General features: G+C 33.6%; 1 protein-coding gene across 4 annotated transcripts in view; it reads left to right on the forward strand.

The window, feature by feature from the left end:
• The window catches only part of LOC145319688 (protein kinase C-binding protein NELL1-like), a 152,258-nt gene that overhangs the window by 111,825 nt on the left and 19,446 nt on the right, over positions 1 to 20,987 (forward strand). For 2 of the 4 annotated variants that reach the window (XM_080161976.1, XM_080161973.1), the window contains exons 15-16: positions 4,722 to 4,822; positions 9,020 to 9,186. In XM_080161976.1, coding sequence (XP_080018102.1) covers positions 4,722 to 4,822; positions 9,020 to 9,186 — 268 coding nt within the window. Of the gene's footprint in view, positions 1 to 2,200; positions 2,241 to 2,287; positions 2,328 to 4,721; positions 4,823 to 9,019; positions 9,187 to 20,987 lie in introns of all 4 variants that reach the window. The other 2 variants (XM_080161974.1, XM_080161975.1) reach the window with 2 other exon arrangements.

Below are 20,987 nucleotides of genomic sequence, written 5' to 3' on the forward strand. Positions count from 1 at the left end.
ACTCTTCTGTTTTCCTATTGGCTGAATTTGAAATTGTTAATCCTCTGCTTTCCTATTGGCTGAATTTGAAATTGTTACTCCTTTGTTTTCCTATTGGCTGAATTTAAGATTGTTACTCCTCTGTTTTCCTATTGGCTGAATGTGATATTGTTACTCCACTTTTTTCTTATTGGCTGAACTTGAGATGGCTCTTCTGTTTTCTTATTGGCTGATTTTGAGAGTATGTATCTAGATTATATCTAGACAAAATTTTGGGAGAGAGAGTTTCTAATAATAATTAATTTAAGTAAAGCAAATGGAAAGCGGTATTTTGTACTGTTGTAATAATATGGTTTCTAATAATTTTATTAGATTTGCGGAAAGGAATGCACACTCTTATTTCTCGTATTGTATTAAGCCTTTAATCAGATTTTATGCTCTAGTGTGTTCAATGTAACTATTTAGGGTAGATAGAGGTAAGTTCGGATAATGTAGGAGGTAAATTCAGGAATCTTAATGGATAAGACAATTAAGGATTAATTTGTGTACATTACCAATAATGATAAGCAAAATTAACCCTTTTTTAGGTCAAAACTATTGATTTAAAACTACCAAAAATAAATCTCTAACAATGTGTTTATTAAAGGTAAATTATCCTGAGTTGCCCAAACTTACCCCTTACCCTTAAAAAGATGGTTTTTACAACTGAATCATGGCTATTATTATTGATTTAATTTTTTATAGCACATCTTTTTTTTGTATAACTATGATTTTCCATCCGCCTGTCTGTCCGCCTTATTTACTTGTTTTTACCTGTTTTAAACGCAAACTAGTTACTTAAAAGCAAAGATGTCCAAGGGGGGGGGGGGGGTAAAGTGGAGATTACCCCCCCCCCCCCTCCCAAACAAATTTGCGCTTCGCACGCATTTTTAATACTAAATATTTAATAAAATTTAAATTACCCACCCCCCCCCCCTCATTAGAAAAATTGTACCCCTCCCCCCTCCAAAGAAAAAAAGCTTGGACGCCCCTGCTTAAAAGATTAGGTTTAAAATTATTAAAAACATCTCGATATAAATATTTTTTTCATGCTTTTAATAACCTCACTCGATTATTTTGATTAGGTCAAGAATGCATAATAAAGTAGAAAATTCTATATTAGAAAAAATATCATCATAATTGCATAATTATAACGTCACAAAATGACAATTTAAATTATTTTAGTATTTTTTGTATTTTTGCTATAATGGCTTCTTATTTCCTCAACCGGTTCTAATCACGGGCTGAAAAAAAAACATACCTAAAATATACATATTATTGTTTATCCTTATAATAAAGTAGCAGGGTCTGTGTCTTTTTTTACCGAAAGATCTCGCTAACCGCTGAACCGATATTGTCTCAAGGTGCGAAGCCGCTAGTTATTTTATACAGCAAAATTTAATTATCTTATTTATTGTTGTCTATTTGATGAGGTTCAGGTTCCTCACCTGTATGTACAGTACCTGACATAATATTTATATTTCAGGGTAATGGTACACATTGTGTTGACATAAATGAGTGTTCAGGTTCCTCACCTGTATGTACAGAACCTGACATAATATTTATATTTCAGGGTAATGGTACACATTGTGTTGACATAGATGAGTGTTCAGGTTCCTCACCTGTATGTACAGAACCTGACATAATATTTATATTTCAGGGTAATGGTACTCATTGTGTTGACATAGATGAGTGTTCAGGTTCCTCACCTGTATGTACAGAACCTGACATAATATTTATATTTCAGGGTAATGGTACACATTGTGTTGACATAAATGAGTGTTCAGGTTCCTCACCTGTATGTACAGAACCTGACATAATATTTATATTTCAGGGTAATGGTACACATTGTGTTGACATAGATGAGTGTTCAGGTTCCTCACCTGTATGTACAGAACCTGACATAATATTTATATTTCAGGGTAATGGTACTCATTGTGTTGACATAGATGAGTGTTCAGGTTCCTCACCTGTATGTACAGAACCTGACATAATATTTATATTTCAGGGTAATGGTACTCATTGTGTTGACATAGATGAGTGTTCAGGTTCCTCCCCTGTATGTACAGAATCTGACATAATATTTATATTTCAGGGTAATGGAACTCATTGTGTTGACATAGATGAGTGTTCAGGTTCCTCACCTGTATGTACAGAATCTGACATAATATTTATATTTCAGGGTAATGGTACTCATTGTGTTGACATAGATGAGTGTTCAGGTTCCTCCCCTGTATGTACAGAACCTGACATAATATTTATATTTCAGGGTAATGGTACTCATTGTGTTGACATAGATGAGTGTTCAGGTTCCTCACCTGTATGTACAGAACCTGACATAATATTTATATTTCAGGGTAATGGTACACATTGTGTTGACATAGATGAGTGTTCAGGTTCCTCCCCTGTATGTACAGAACCTGACATAATATTTATATTTCAGGGTAATGGTACTCATTGTGTTGACATAGATGAGTGTTCAGGTTCCTCACCTGTATGTACAGAACCTGACATAATATTTATATTTCAGGGTAATGGTACTCATTGTGTTGACATAGATGAGGTTCAGGTTCCTCACCTATATGTACAGAACCTGACATAATATTTATATTTCAGGGTAATGGTACTCATTGTGTTGACATAGATGAGTGTTCAGGTTCCTCCCCTGTATGTACAGAATCTGACATAATATTTATATTTCAGGGTAATGGTACACATTGTGTTGACATAGATGAGTGTTCAGGTTCCTCACCTGTATGTACAGAACCTGACATAATATTTATATTTCAGGGTAATGGTACTCATTGTGTTGACATAGATGAGTGTTCAGGTTCCTCCCCTGTATGTACAGAATCTGACATAATATTTATATTTCAGGGTAATGGAACTCATTGTGTTGACATAGATGAGTGTTCAGGTTCCTCACCTGTATGTACAGAACCTGACATAATATTTATATTTCAGGGTAATGGTACACATTGTGTTGACATAAATGAGTGTTCAGGTTCCTCACCTGTATGTACAGAACCTGACATAATATTTATATTTCAGGGTAATGGTACACATTGTGTTGACATAGATGAGTGTTCAGGTTCCTCACCTGTATGTACAGAACCTGACATAATATTTATATTTCAGGGTAATGGTACTCATTGTGTTGACATAGATGAGTGTTCAGGTTCCTCACCTGTATGTACAGAACCTGACATAATATTTATATTTCAGGGTAATGGTACTCATTGTGTTGACATAGATGAGTGTTCAGGTTCCTCCCCTGTATGTACAGAATCTGACATAATATTTATATTTCAGGGTAATGGAACTCATTGTGTTGACATAGATGAGTGTTCAGGTTCCTCACCTGTATGTACAGAATCTGACATAATATTTATATTTCAGGGTAATGGTACTCATTGTGTTGACATAGATGAGTGTTCAGGTTCCTCCCCTGTATGTACAGAACCTGACATAATATTTATATTTCAGGGTAATGGTACTCATTGTGTTGACATAGATGAGTGTTCAGGTTCCTCACCTGTATGTACAGAACCTGACATAATATTTATATTTCAGGGTAATGGTACACATTGTGTTGACATAGATGAGTGTTCAGGTTCCTCCCCTGTATGTACAGAACCTGACATAATATTTATATTTCAGGGTAATGGTACTCATTGTGTTGACATAGATGAGTGTTCAGGTTCCTCACCTGTATGTACAGAACCTGACATAATATTTATATTTCAGGGTAATGGTACTCATTGTGTTGACATAGATGAGGTTCAGGTTCCTCACCTATATGTACAGAACCTGACATAATATTTATATTTCAGGGTAATGGTACTCATTGTGTTGACATAGATGAGTGTTCAGGTTCCTCCCCTGTATGTACAGAATCTGACATAATATTTATATTTCAGGGTAATGGTACACATTGTGTTGACATAGATGAGTGTTCAGGTTCCTCACCTGTATGTACAGAACCTGACATAATATTTATATTTCAGGGTAATGGTACTCATTGTGTTGACATAGATGAGTGTTCAGGTTCCTCCCCTGTATGTACAGAATCTGACATAATATTTATATTTCAGGGTAATGGAACTCATTGTGTTGACATAGATGAGTGTTCAGGTTCCTCACCTGTATGTACAGAATCTGACATAATATTTATATTTCAGGGTAATGGTACTCATTGTGTTGACATAGATGAGTGTTCAGGTTCCTCCCCTGTATGTACAGAACCTGACATAATATTTATATTTCAGGGTAATGGTACTCATTGTGTTGACATAGATGAGTGTTCAGGTTCCTCACCTGTATGTACAGAACCTGACATAATATTTATATTTCAGGGTAATGGTACACATTGTGTTGACATAGATGAGTGTTCAGGTTCCTCCCCTGTATGTACAGAACCTGACATAATATTTATATTTCAGGGTAATGGTACTCATTGTGTTGACATAGATGAGTGTTCAGGTTCCTCACCTGTATGTACAGAACCTGACATAATATTTATATTTCAGGGTAATGGTACTCATTGTGTTGACATAGATGAGTGTTCAGGTTCCTCCCCTGTATGTACAGAACCTGACATAATATTTATATTTCAGGGTAATGGTACACATTGTGTTGACATAGATGAGTGTTCAGGTTCCTCACCTGTATGTACAGTACCTGACATAATATTTATATTTCAGGGTAATGGTACACATTGTGTTGACATAGATGAGTGTTCAGGTTCCTCACCTGTATGTACAGAACCTCACAAAATATGCGTCAACACTCATGGAAGCAAAAGGTAAGATTTAATGACAATACCTACCATTAAGTTTACTTAAATCTCCTGAATGTAAAATTTAGGATATTAAATTTAGCCTCAACAGACAACAGAGCAAACGATTGATGCTGTGAGTATTGGTGCAAAAAATATGACAAAAAAAATTAGCCAATGAGAGGCCACTATAAATTTTACCATTGGTCAATAACGGCCTCTTATTGGCTAATTTTTTTTGTTACGTCATATTTTTTGCACCAATACTCACAGCATCCAAACGATTTTAAAAAAATAAAATGTACATATTTGCGTTTATATTTCATCCGTTTAAATGTCAAAGCATTCCTCATTATTTGACTTTTAATGTCGAACATAGCATACTTATTGGCAAAAAAGTTTAGACATTGAAAGATTGAAAAATCAAATAAAAGTCCCCAAAGTTTTTTATGCTCACAAGGAACAGAACGCGTTTATAAAACACATACCTATCCTATTAAACAAAGTTGTAAAGGTTACTGTCTGACGCTTAAGATCTCCATAACCACAAAAAATACTTGTTTCACTATTTCAGCTAAGTTTTGTGTTGGTTTTAATCTATTTTATTTCCAGATTTAAGTCTTGAAATGGTTTTAAGCTATTTTCTAGCCCCTAGATGATAGCCGCTAGTCTTAATATAATTTAATATAAGTATTAAAAAACTGCTTTCTATTAAAAACAAAAAACAATGTAGTACAAAGTTCTTTGACATGTATTTCTGTTGAATAATTTATAACATATCTTTAGTTTTACGTAATATTTAACAAGGAAAATACTGTGTCCATAAGTAGCTAGTCAAAATACATTGTAACATAACAAACTGCTGAAAAGCACCTATTATGCCGACTGAAGGCTAATTTTGAATAATGCTTCGTTAGCCAAAAATCGGACACTTATCTAAGATAGCAGCTGAGAAAGCTCATAATATTACAGATGTACTTATGGACGTACATAATTTCTCACCCAATTTTTTATAGTAGCTGTGCTACTAATAGCTTGAAAAGTCTATCATTATTTTGATAAATAGGTTTAGACATAATAAATACATAATACATTCATAGGCGTGCGGAAGAGGAGTTGTGGGTGGGTGTCAAGGTGTCAACACCCTCCTTGTAATTCAAATTGGGAAGGCCTGTTATTAAGCTCTAAACCTGCGGGGTTCTCATAAACCTTAGTTAAACTAGCCCAAAACAATATTATAGTATTTTTTTTCTTTGTTTTTTTATTGATAAAATCAATGAGAGTTTTAAAGTAATAATAAAATATTAATATTATTACTATACTTTAAACTAGCGGCTACGCCCCTAGAGGCCTCTAGGGGCACTTGAGGAGGAGAGAGTCAAATTTAATAAACAAATTTCTTATTTAAAATTTTGAAAGAAAAAGTAAAAAAAAATTTTAGGGGGGGGGCGAAAAAAAAAATCTTTATTTTTTTTTTTTTGGGGGGGGGTGCCCCCTCCTCATTTTTAATTTTAGTTAAAAAAAATAAAAATAAAAAAATTTTTGTTGGGGGGGGGGGATTTTTCATTTTTTTGGGGGGGGGTGGGGGTGTCCCACCCCCCAAAAAATAGTTATAAACCTTTCCGGGACCTATGAGAAGCTACCCTGTTAAGGAGAACCCGATCGGTTCAGCGGTTAGCGAGATCCTTCGGTACAGACACACAGACAAACAGATACACAGATACACAGACACACAGACATCCTGTTACTTTAGTATAATGATGGTATAAAATCTAGAAGAGTTATAAAATACAAAATCTAAACTAATCCTACGTAAAAGTACAATTGCCTTAAACAGATATAAAGATTCCAAAAACATATGGAAGGATAAAACAGAATTACTCAAGTTAAAATGAACACATTCTCCGATTCGATTGTATCTTCTCACATACCCTGTCAAGTTTTATAACTATTTTGGAGGGAGGGTACCACCACCCTCTCACGAGAAATTGTCCCTAGAATAAAATTACCTCCTTCCACAACTTTTAAAACTAAAATCGAAAATGGGAGGAGGTCGACTTCACCCCCATCAACCTTAATTTTTGCCAGAGGCCTCTAGGGGCGTAGCCGCTAGTATACATATTATATTTTATAATATTCATTTGACTCCTGGATTATGATATGGTATACAAAATGGAGAGAGAGGGGCCAATGTACTGTTTATTATAGTAGTCCCCAAACTTTTATATAACGTTTTCTTATTCGTTGGCCTAACAACTTTGGGGACTTTTCATCGATTTGATTATTCAATTTTAGTTTTCAAATGTTTCAACCGCTAATTTTAATATACAGAAGGGCTAATTTTGTGTATCATATTGGTCTGTCTTATCCCTTTAGATCCCTGTATACATCATATAAGACACATTAATTAGGGATGAATAATGGGTTCCTTGTCAAAACAAGAAATGTATGTTCATAGCAAGTGCAGCAATAAAAAACTAAAACCACAGGGATCTAAAGGAATAAGACAATGACCGATAAATTGATATACACCCCCAATGATAATAAACAAATTTACAACTTCTGTAGACTATAAAGAGTGGTTGAAACATTAGTACACTTAACTCAATGAGCCAATCAAAATTTAATGAAAGTCCCTAATAACGATCGTAGTTATTGTGGCCATTGAAGCACGTATTGACCAATAATTGAGAACTATATTAGCAAACTAAATTAATGACAATAATTCCCCTGTCACAATATTCACGTATCCGTTAACAAAGTTAAAATTTGGAGCTAAAAATTTGATTTAATTCAGTTTTCAAAATGTTACTTTTTGTTGCATAGTTGATATCAATCCATTCTTTAAAAAAAGATTAAACACGCCAATAAACAAGGAAGATAATGTACATATTTAGACAAAATGACGTACTTAGATTAAAGAGTAGCAGTGCTCCGTAAAAAAAACATAGAAACCACATTAGCCAAGGAAAAATTGTTTTAGGAAAATAGAAGGTTATGATACAAAAACATAATATTTATATACATTTAGTAGCACAGCTACTAGAGAGAGAGAGAGGGGGACAATGGGCTGTTTATTACACTAGTCCCAAAAGTTTTATAATAACGTTTTCTTATTCGTTGGCTTAACAACTTTGGGGATTTTAGTGAACTTTTATTGGTTGGCTCATTAAGTTGAGTGTTGAAACTTTTCAAACAATAATTTAAATCTACAGAAGGGGTAATTTTGTGAATCATCGTAGGAGATGTACATCTATCTATCGGTCATTGTCTTATCCCTTTAGATCCCTGCATAGCTACTCTGTAACTGGAGTATGTCCGTACGTCCGACCCGTCATTAACCTGTAAATCAAATTGTAAAGTTACTTTTTTGTCGTGTAAACGAATGATTTTTCTGATTATACATATTTAAGATTAAAAGCTCCAGATTATAATTGAGAATCCAGTATATATATTACTTATTCCGTCGGACTGTTGGTCTTGCTTATTTTTTTTATAGGTTTAGTGATTTTCTATGTTTAATTCGAACATTATCTCTTATGACAACTGAATATCTATTCTTTAACTCACTTCGTTTTTTTTTTGTTCATACGTGATTTCACTTCGATATGTGTATATTTTGTGTCACCTACTTGTTTAAGCCTTTTAAGACTATGTTATTATTTTACTCACGTCATTCTGAATAAAAGGTTAAGTTTTCATAATTTTTAGTAAAATAAACCTTTGTATTTTTAGGTTTTAGCACGCAATTCTGGTTCCACGCAGTTTAGTTTTAAATGCGCGAGCATCTCTATAAATTTTCTAACTTACTGACTCAACATTCTTTTTAAAAAGTTGTTCGCCGAATTAGAATATACGGTTGTGTTGATAATCTAGCGGATACGCCCCTAGAGGCCTCTAGGAGCACTTGAGTTGTGGAATGGTGAATAGAAAATATGAAGTCAACCAACCCCCATTTTCAATTTTAATTTAAAGAGAAAAAGGGAAAAGACAAAAAATTTGGGGCGTGGTCATTTGTTTCCAACGCCCAAAGAAAATAGCCTAAAACCACCACAGGACCAGTATATTACTTGTAAAGTAGAATCCAATCTGTTCAGTGGTTACCGAGATCTTAAGGGACAGACAGACTGACTGACGGACAGACGGACGGACGAACATACATCATTCTACTTTGTGCTATAGATAATAAGATAACAAAATGCTAACATAGATACTGTAATTTAGATGTGACTGTGAGCCCGGGTATGAGATGCGCCAGGCCACGTGCTACAAGATTAATCCATGTGATAAACCGGTTTGTGGGGAGTATGGTGTGTGCACAGATGCGGGCGGTGGTCAGCATACCTGCACCTGTATAGACGGCTACCAGCTGGTTAATGGAAAGTGCCAAGGTGGGTTATTTTTTATTAATAAAGCTACTTAATTAATGATCTTGTCTCTCTCTCTCTCTCTCTCTCTCTCTCTCTCTCTCTCTCTCTCTCTCTCTCTCTCTCTCTCTCTCTCTCTCTCTCTCTCTCTCTCTCTCTCTCTCTCTCTCTCTCTCTCTCTCTCTCTCTCTCTCTCTCTCTCTCTCTCTCTCTCTCTCTCTCTCTCTCTCTCTCTCTCTCTCGCTCTCTCGCTCTCTCTCGCTCTATCTATATATCTATCTATCTATATATCTATCTATCTATCTATCTATTTATCTATCTATCTATCTATCTATCTATCTATCTATCTATCCATCTATCTTACCATCTATCTATCTATCTATCTATCTATCTATCGATCTATCTATCCATCTATCTATCCATCTATATATCCATCTATCTATCCATCTATCTATCTATCTATCTATCTATCTATCTATCTATCTATCTATCTATCTATCTATCTATCTATCTATCTATCTATCTATCTATCTATCTATCTATCTATATATCTATCTATCTATCACTTAATGTTTGCCCTTGCTTATTGTTTATAAACAATACATTTAAAAATTATAGCTTTACATAAAGAGATTTGTGGGAAGCTTAAAGTATTGCCTGTTGACCTATTCCTGTATCTTACACATCAAAATAAATCCATTACCCCATATTTAGACACTACCAATGTTGGTTTATCTAGCCATCAATAATTATATTCAGGGGTCTAAAGGGATAAGACCATGGTCGATAAATTGATCTACATCCAAAATGATGATACACAATTAGTAATTAAAACGTAAGGACATTCAACTTAATGAACAAACTAATCAAATTCAATAAAAATCCCCAGTTGTCAAAGAAAATGTTATTATAAAACTTGGGTTACTAGCACAATGTCCCCTTCCTCCCTGAATTATCTAGCCATCAATAATTATATTGCATAGTAATTCATTTTTAAAAGCGAAGCTTTTCTATAATTAGGGTAGATCCGTCCGAACGTCCGTCCGAGATAGATAGCTTTTATTCGTCAATTTAGGCCTGTTAGAATTGTCCTATCGATTTCAAACTTTGCATGATGATTCCTGTAGTAGTTAGGTACGATTTAGAAAGCGTAGCAACTCTATAATCATTACCAAAATGTCCGTACGTCCATTTTAAACATGTTGATTTTTCTACTTTTTTAACAACAAATTTTTATGTGATCTAATTATCCGTTTGATCTGATTTCTGGTATATTGATTCCTGGAACAACAAAGAACAATATTATAAGCAAAGCAACTCTATAATCAAGTCCTAAAAATGTAAGTATGTCCATAAACATTATCCTGTATCAAGCAGTTTTTCAACAAATTTACTTACAATTTTGCTTCGACTCTATATTCTGATTATTCAGTTCAAACACTATACAAGTGTTAATGTCCGTTTGTCGTACCGTTTCAGTGCTTCGCTTTTATGGATGTTGTCATCCTTGTAAATAGTGCAAACAATGGTAAACAAATGATAATATACATGAATAGAGCAGCAATAATAAGCGTACAATAATATAGAATTCACAATGTGGCAACTCGAATTTCTCAGTTGAATACATTCACGCAACTTCCCCTGGTTGTGTAAGAAGGGGATTATTGAGTAAGTTTGGATACTTAATAGTCACGTACATAATATCAGCACTACCCTCATCCCAAGCTCCTCTGCGGAGAGCGTCATTCATTACGGTGACTTAATTTGGGACACCTGTCATACTCGGCGAGGGTGAGGTAACAATGAGTAGCTCTCATGAGATAGCGGGTCAAGTCATAATGTGCTTGAACGTGGAGCTTAGTAGCACTAGTGGCTATACAAAAGTGTCTCAGCCTACTCCATGACTACTTAGGTCCAAACCCTAAGAGACTATGGCTAATCAATCAATCAATCAATAGAATTCACAAAACTTTACATATATTTAGTAAATGTCATGTATATTTGATTCTCAATAAAAAACAAAATATGAAAATGTAATTATATATCTCATTTTAATATTTTTCATTTTTTAAAATCCATCAATAAATCAGAATGTAACTTAACTGTAATTAATATGTTATCCGGCCGGATATCCGGTCATTTTCAATACCGGCCGGATAACGGATATTAAAACTATCCGGTTACATGATATTCGGCTGATTTTTGACGCCGGATATCCAGTGTATTGCCGGATATCGAACGTTGGCCAGATATCCGGCCAGAGCCGGATATCAGACATTATAAATCTGCCGGATATCCGGTATCCAGCCAAAAAAGTATCCGGCCCAACCCTAGTTTTAATATTTTTCATTTTTTTTAAATCCATCAATAAATCAGAATGTTACTATACTGTAACTTATAAGTAACTTACAATGAACAAGTTACTGACAATAAAACTTAAAACAATAAATTTTCTTTAAAAATAAATCCATCTTTGGTGTAATTTTTTCTGCAAAATTGGCCTTGATGGTTTTCTTCTGCTTATGCAGTAAAGAAAAAAAAACAAGGACACTTAGGTCTAAAATAATTTATTTAAAACTCAAAATGCATATGATAAAATATAAATAATTTTCCAGTATAGCTTCAAAACTGATTAATATCCACTGAATTAGAACCGGTTTTCAGTCATAGTCATACTGAAAATTTATCTATAGCATCGTAGTAAAGACAATTTCAACGAATATTAAAATAAAATTCATAAAATTAATCTCAGTTTTAACTTTTACTCTTATAATTTTTAATTTTAATATCCGCTGAAAGCTATCAATTATTCGATGTCATAAATAACTATTTTTCACACATGCTAAAATTTTCTGCCAAACGACTGAAGTGTCAATACATACTTATAGAGTAGCTGCACTACTTATATCCATTATAAATTGCAGACCGCTCACTGTCAGGTCTGATTAGATTGGCAAGGAGAGTGCGGCCGTAAAACAGCTAAAAAGAAAATTATATATATATGCATACTATTGGATCTCCATTCCACCGGACTTTTAGCCAATAAAAATTTTATACAAGTCAGCTTTTAGGCTATTTTCGAAAAAATTAAAATTAAGCATGTGGAGGTGCCTATTTTGATTGATTTAAAGGTCTCTTTTTGCTGTTTCTTGCATATTTATAGACAGTTTTTTAGTTGTTTTATAAGTGAACCAATGAGGTAAAAATGTCTAAAAGTGCAAAAGAAATAACTATTAGAACTAACTGATAATTACTTCACGGAATATTTTCTTTTTTTTTGTTTATCAAAAATAAGCTAACTTTTAGAATAAAATATTAAACAATAAACAACATTTCTGAAGATCTTATAAATTAAAAAGTAATGGAATGTCTAACTGTTTATGTATCTGTAGTTTACATAATTCTCCTTCTCAGTGAAGCTTTCTATAGCTCCATAGAAAGTTTATAATTTGGGGAGGGTACTTCCACCCTCCCAAAAGAAAAATTCCTTAAGTTTCATAGCCGCTAGTATAGTTAGAAAAAAATAAAATATGTATGTACGTACTAACATACTCAATTATAGAGTAGTTGCTACACGTATATTCTTAATAAAACTGTTAAAAAATCATCTTAAATTTTCCACCCTAAACTTAATAATTAATGTCAATAATCTGTCAAATTACATTATTGGTGATATTGTGTTTTATGCCAGGGATCTAAGGGATAAGACAATGGCCGATAAAATGATGTACATCCCCAATGGTGATACAAAAAGTTACCCCTTCTGTAGATTGAAATAGTGGTTAAAACGTTTAAACGATCAACCCAATAAAGCAGCTAATAAAAATTCAATAAAAGTTTTCCAAAGTTGTTAAGCCAACGAATAAGAAAACGTTATTATAAAACTTTGGGGACTAGTGTAATAAACAGCCCATTGTCCCCTCTCTCTCTCTGTTTTAATGGTATAGGGACAACTTATATTAAAAAAAATATAAAAAATAAAATGTCTTCTGATTTTGTAATAATTTTAACTACCAAAGTTATCCTTTTTCAGAAAGTTTCATATTAATCCTGTATTTATAAAAGTCTATTTGTATTTACCAAGGGTTAAGATAATGGACGATAAATTGATATCCTACCCTAAAGATAAATATAAAATTAAATCTTCTGTCAATTCAAATTAATATTTTAAAAGTTTGGACACTGCTAGTATAGAAGGAATGCAACGAATAAAATAAAGTTGATATAAAACTTTGGGTGCGAATGTAAATTTCTGTCTAATGTCCTCTCCCTCGCTGATTAAAACCACTATAAGATGACAATGACGGTTTTAAGCAGCGTTGCGGAGCCGTTTGATTTTGGTGCGGCTCCGGCTCCGACCTAAAATCAAGAAAAAACTCGACATATTGTTTTCCCACGTCTATTTTTGACTTTTGAAGGTTTTAAAAGTTCAATTTTGCATTTGGACATGACAAAACAGAGTTACCAAATTATAATTTATAAAAAATGTCTTTACTTATCTAGTCCGGAGCCGGAGCCGTTTTTTAACGAAAATTACGGCCCCGGCTCCAGCAAAATATGGCAGCTCCACGGTTCCCGGCTCCAGCTCTGCAACAATGGTTTAAAGAATCTACAACCTTTTCTTCCCCCTACAAGAGATTGAGGGAGGATTAATTTGATATCTATTATCCTATCCCCACCATGGAAGTATTGAAGCTGTGGGCAAACCTGGGGAGGGAGGGGACTTTAGAATGTTTATTACACTAGTCACCAAAGTATAATAATAATGTTTTCTTATTCGTTGGCCTAACAACCTTGGAAACTTTATCCAATTTTGATTGATTGGTTCATTAAGTTCAGAGTCCAAAAGTTTCAACAACTAATAGTAATCTACAGAAGGGGTAATTTTTGTGTATCATCATTCAGGATTTTTATCAATTTATTGGTAATTGTCTTATCCCTTTAGATCCCTGGGACAAACCAATCTAGTTTATGCCTACCCAAATCATAGAAAAAATATAAAGATCCAAAAAAACAGCTGTTTTCAACAATCGATGAATTTTTGTTGCAATTTTTAAACCATATCCAAATGGCTACAAAAAGATTTAATATTTTAAACTTTTTCACCAATTTAAAGTCTTTAAAAAGCTTCCTCGTCTGTATGTGTGTAATACATTTGAAATTTTGCTTAACTTGGCAAATTTTTATCGAATATTATTTTTTTTTTTTGGCTAAGAGCATAAGCAATAATTTCATGTCATTTTGACTAGTAATTGAATATATTCCCTATCTTATTTAGACATAAAGTATCAGAAAATATTGTTCAAGACAATAAATTTATCTTCAAGGAAATGGCGCCTTTTTTTTCTTTTTTAATGGGCATAAGTTTTCGCAAAAATTAATCTTGTTTCAAGCTCTTTTTTTTCACTGAACAAATAACAATTAATACCTGGTTAACAATCTCTCGACCTTTATCTATGTTTCTCAGGACAAAAGCAAAAGTTTGTGATAAGAGGTTTAGACAAGTATCAATTTTACCAAGGATAAAATCTTCACAGTAACAAACTAGGGATAGAGGGATAGGAAAATTTACGGTAAATAAAATCCCCTCAACCCAAATATTCAATAAAATTATTCCTTTTTTTAAAATAGTTTGTTTAAAAGTTTGGACTCTGATACTTTGTACACTCTAATCATAATCACTGATGGAGGGGACATTGGGCTGGTTTTTTTTTACACTAGTCCCCAAAGTTATGTAATAACGTTTTCTTATTCGTTGGCTTAACAACTTTGGGTGAATATTGATTGATTGGTTAAATAAGTTAAGTGTCCAAACGTTTCAACCAATAATTTTAATTTACAGAAGGCGGAATGAATCATCATTGGGGAAGTACATCAGTTTATCGGCCATTGTCTTATCTTTTTATATACCTGAACCATAATAAAACCCAACCTCAAAATTAAGCTGTCAAATGACAGATAATAGTTATTTATCGCATGCTTTACATGATTTTTCCGTATGGCTTAGTACCGGTTATAATCCAGCGGATATTAATCGGTTCTCGACGCCATACTGGAAATTTACTCCCTACTATAGCCCTGATAGAATTGTCCTGTCCAGTTAAATCTAGCTTAACTTCTTTATCAAGATAATTGTCCAATGAAAAAATAAATTTGCATAGCACGTGATTTTAGACGTAAGCAGGGAGGAAGGGAGAGGACAATGGCTGGGAAATTTATCTTCTCGTCATATGTTGTTGCTATCAAATACAGAGTTTCCCACGTTGTGGAGTGTTTGAATAACAAATTATCTTTTCTATCCCCATCTCTGTATAATACTGGTATGGTATTAGTCAGAGAGAGAGAGGGGACAATGGGCTTTTTATTGCCCTAGTCCCCAAAGTTTTATATAAGATTTTCTATTCGTTGGCAAAGTAACTTTGGGTACTTAGGTAGATTTTGAATACTTTATTCATTCAGTTGAGTGTTCAGACGTTTCAACCACTAATTTTAACATAATTTTTGCGTTTCGTCATTATGTATGTACATCAATTTATCGGCCATTGTCTTTCCCTTTAGATCCCTGAGTATAATATTAGTAAAACTGCCGCTATATAATTTACAAAACATAATCTAAAATTATGGCCCAGGCCTTTAGCGTAAAAGGAAACGCAATTTGTCAAAAAGTTTAAAATTGTTTTATGGTTTTAAAGGGCTTATGCTACTGCTATGACAGTCGTATGACAACATATTGGGGAGAATGCCTTTGCTTATATACAGGCAAACTAATTTAAATGCTCAATAAGAACTTATTTTTTTGTGCTGTATAATGGTTTTAGATAAATCACTATAGCATGTCCACCCCCCTAAATTTTTAAGTTGAATAAGGAGAAAAAATATGTCTAACTATTCTAGGGGATATTACTCTGCGGGGCCTAAGCCGAAGGGGTTCTCTTAACCCTTACTTAACCTAACCTAGACTAAAATACGCATAAAACCTACATGCTTATAGACATAATTATCTTATCAGTTGCAGTTCACCACTAAGAAATATATTTGGGAATAGTCCCTTCCGTAACATCGCCCCATAAGGGGCTATTCGTCGTATTTTTAAAATGGCTTTTTGTAGGTTATTTTAGGTTAGGTTAGGTTATATTGGGTTAGGTGATTGCCCCATAGGGTTAGGTAATTGGTCCCGCAGGGTTAGAGCCCCCCGCAGGGGCTAGAAATAGGAGAAAAGCTACTGTGAAAAATACGAAGAATCGCCCCATAAGGTGCGATGTTACGATGTCATCCTATTATATAAAGTAGTTTTTTGTCTGAAGCTTAAGATCTCGCTAACCGCTGAACTGATATGGCTGACCTTTTCAGGAAAGCTTTTTTTAAATTCAGAGAAGATTTATAACTATTATGCTGAAATGTATCTTCGCGCTCCCTAGAGAAATAAATCTAGAAAAAATCCCCCCCCCCAAAAAAAAACTTTTCTTTTCAAAACTAAAATTGAAAGCGACTTCCCCCACCGCATATTGCTTAACTGCCACTAGAGACCTGTAGGGGCGCACACTCTATAAATAATGAAAAAATACCTCACAAGCTTGTTTGCAATTCTAATAAAATCTATGATAAATGTTAAAAAAATACCTCACACGCTTGTTTACAATTTTGATTATGATCTTTGATAAAGAGCACAAAATTAAAATTAATTTGGTGTAATTTGTTGGTTAGCTCTGCTAATCAGAGTACCCACTAGGCTTCCAAAGCCAGAGGAATAGATAATAAAGAGGCCTGCAGGGATATTACCCCACAAGGATTGGGCTCCGCAGGGGATACAAGTTATTCTTTTTAATTTAAAGATGGGGGGGTCGGTATTCTTTAGTGACAAAAAGTTTTCTTAATTCACAGACTATTTTAAATTTATTAAATTAAATTAGATAACATTTCAAAAATGAGCCTTATTTGTTGGTTCAAAGTGTCAAAACTTTTTAACCAATTACAACAATCTACAAAAGTTATAATTTTGTTTATAATCACTAAGGATGTACATCAATTTATCGGCCATTGGCTTATCCCTTAAGATCACTGCAACTTATCATCTCATGGCCGCTATTTTGGATGTCCGCCATTTTGGACACCCCTGAAATTTGGCGCCATAGTTATATAGAGATAGTTATCATGTGAAAAAATGCATAATTATCGGATTAACCCATGACAGCCACTGGGGACATGGACAAGCATTATAAAATCATGAACGATTATACCAAATCAGGAAGGGAGGGAAAATTGGGCTGTTTATTACACTAGTCCCCAAAGTTTAAAATAACGTTTTCCTATTCGTTGGCTTTTATTGAAATTTTAATGGTTGTTAAATTATACTGAGTGTATCATCTTTTGGGATGGCCGATAAAATTGATGTACATCCCCAATGATGACACACAAAATTACCACTACTGTATATCAAAATTAATGGTTGAAAGATTTGAACACTAAAGTTAATAATCAACCAATAAAAATACAATAAAAGTTCCCAAAGTTGTTAATCCAACAAATAAGAAATTTTTATTATAAAACTTTGGGGACTCTTTGACAAAATTGGCCTATCGTTGAATATTTGTCCCTAGCCAAGGAAAGTAAAGTGCAAGTCACAAAGCTACTGAAAAAGTACTAACATTAGATAAAGATAGAGCTTTGAATAGCCCCAATCAAAACCATACAAAAATAACCCTAATTGCTCTGATGGACACTTAAACCATAACAGAGAGGGGGCAATAACCTGTTTATTACACAAGTTCCCAAAGTTTTATAATAACGTTTTTTCATGCGTTAGCTTAACAACTTTGGGTATTTTTAATGAATTTTGATTGGTTGGTTCATTTGGTTGAGTATCCAAATGTTTAAACCACTATACTAATTGTAATCAACAGAAGGGGTAAATATGTGTTTTAATATTGGAATGTACATCAATTAGTCAGCCATTGTCTTATCCCTTTATATCCCTGTTTAAACCACTCCAAGTTATAAACGAATGTAACTTAAAAACCCTCATATGTAGGTCCAGCCATTTTGGGGATAGTTTTAAAAGCGAAGCTTTTCTATAATTAGGGTCGGTCCGTCCGTACGTACGTCCGTAACTAATAGCTTTTTTCGTTAATTTAGGCATGTTAGAATTGTCCTATCGATTTCAAATTTTGCATGGTGATTCCTTTAGTAGTTAGGTACGATTTAGAAAGCGTAGCAACTCTATAATTATTACCAAAATGTCCGTTTTAAGCATGTTAATTTTTTACTTTTTTAACAAAAAATTTTTATGTGATCTTATCATGGTATTGATCTGATTTTTGGTATATTGATTCCTGGGACAACAAAGTATAATGTAATAAGTGATGCAACTCTATAATCAAGTCCTGAAAATGTAAGTATGTTCATAAACATTATCCTGTATCAAGCAGTTTTTCAACAAATTTTCTTACAATTTTGCTTTGACTCTTATACATTTATAATATATTAAGATTATTCCGTTCTGACACTATACAAGTGTTTATGTCCGTTTGTCCTTCCGTTTCAGTGCTTCGCTTTTATGGATGTTGTCATCCTTGTTCTCTAAGCTATTTATATAGTATTTTCGCCCCTAAAGGATATGGATAAAACTACACCTCTAGCATCTAGAAGGGGGCAGTAAAATAGCATTAAGTCATCCTGTGACCCTTCTTTCTTTATCAGAAAACTATCGGATCAGCAATTATATGGTTTGTTGACAGGGAAGGAGGGGAAATTTGCCTGTTTATTACACTAGTCCCCAAAGTTTTATAATAACGTTTTCTTATTCCTTTGTTAAACAACCTTGGATACTTTAATTGAATTTTGTTTATGTTCATGAAGTTGAGTTTCCAATCGTTTTCACCACTAGTTGTAATCTAAAGAAGGGAAATTTTGTGTATCATCATTGGGGATGTTAGTCAATTTATCGGCCATTGTCTTATTCCTTTAGATCCCTGGTTTGTTGACCCTTTTTATATTGAGGGGCAGAACTATTGATCATTCTTTCTATGCAAGACTTAAGATTAATCCATGCAAAGATGCTCAAGCAAAATCAAAATTAAAATGCGCTTTAAGTTCATGTCTTATGACCAATTAAGCACACTAGAATAGCATTTTTAAACTCCGGAGACTAAAACGTAAAAGTGGCTGTAGATTATTTAAAATGGCGGATTTTACGCGGCTGCAAATCGCTGAATTATTTTAAGCTGCTTAGTGTCCGAAAATGGCGGCTGCAGCTTAGATTTTTCAAAGAGTAACAGATTTTCACCAAATAAAAAAAGTATTATTCATAAATTTAATTATTAGCTATAATTAAGATTGAATTTTTTAGCATTTCTAAATGAAGAAAGGCGTTACCAGCCTGGCTGTCATGCTGTATAAGATTATGCTAACTAAGCAAACAGACAGTACAGACTGACAGACGGACAGACAGACATATCATTTAAGTACATGTCGTTATAAGTAGAGACACTCAATATAAAGGATTTATAAATCTATTGAACAATGATCAACGGTGTTTCAAACAAAAGTTTTATGAAACTAACAACAGACGAATTGCAATAGCTTAACAAATTATAAAAAAATCCATATGGAAATTATAAAAAATTTCTGGTAGTTTTCCTTAAAGCGCCAAGCCGAAAACAGAAACCCCTTTCCCCTTATTATGAAATGAATTGAGATTAAGGAGGTATTATTTTTTGTTCATTAATTACTTTAGAGAATGTTTTGTTATGTTATATTTGGTAAAGAGTAACCTCAGGCATATGCCATTAAGGGTTAGGCCTCTCTTGAAATTTTTGTTTTGTTTAATAAGAGCCAGTTTCAGTGCTCGAAAGGCAGTGTGAGAAAAAGTAACCAATTGTTTACTTGAAATTTTTAAAGAATGAATAGCGCAGCGACAACAAACTTACTTTGGAGTTACATATATATATTGTTAACGTATAGACGGACATATTAAACTTATAGAGTAGCTGCGCTACTAATAAGATATGGAGGAAAACACAAAATGTAAATAAAAAGACATTTATCCTTCAAGCTAATATGTTCGGGTGTGCCAATATTTTTACAAAATGCATAACATTATCAAATCATAAGAAAAACAAATTAATACAACAGCACAATTTTCTCCTAACCCTTTGGCTTTATTCTCATCATAAACAGAGATCTTAAGGGATAGGACAATGGCCGATAAATTGATGTAATTCCCAAATGATAATATACAAAAATACCCCTTCTGTAAATTAAAATTAGTTGTTGAAACGTTGTTGGACACTCAATTTAATGAACCGATTTAAAATTCAATGAAATTCAAATTTGTTAAGCTAATAAATAAGAAGACGTTATTTTGAAACTTTGGGGACTAGTGTAATAAATAGCTCAATTTCCTCTCCCCCCCCCCTGCATCAGTAAACACCCTCTTTAATTTATTTGATATTGTATCTTTTTGCGAATATTACAATATGCGTAAGTGATGACACCCCATAGCTAAGATATCCCAGAGAGAGAGAGAGAGAGAGAGGGGACAATGAGCTGTTTATTACACTAGTCCTCAAAGTTTTATACTAACGTTTTCTTATTCGTTGACCTAACAACTTTAGTTTGAGTGTTCAAATGTTTCAACCACTTTTTAAAATCTACAGTAGGGGTAATTTTGTGTATAATCACTGGAAATGTTCATCACCAAATCTGCCATTGTCTTATCCCTGTAGATTCCTGAAGATATCCATTATATCTATATCTATTAAATTATAAATAAATCCACAATCATTTCTATTCCCTCCCCTAGCTACCAACATCAAAACTAGATAAGA

Source organism: Acartia tonsa, chromosome 5 (genome assembly GCF_053477335.1).
Source record: "Acartia tonsa isolate MP-2025a chromosome 5, ASM5347733v1, whole genome shotgun sequence".
Lineage (NCBI taxonomy): Eukaryota > Metazoa > Arthropoda > Copepoda > Calanoida > Acartiidae > Acartia > Acartia tonsa.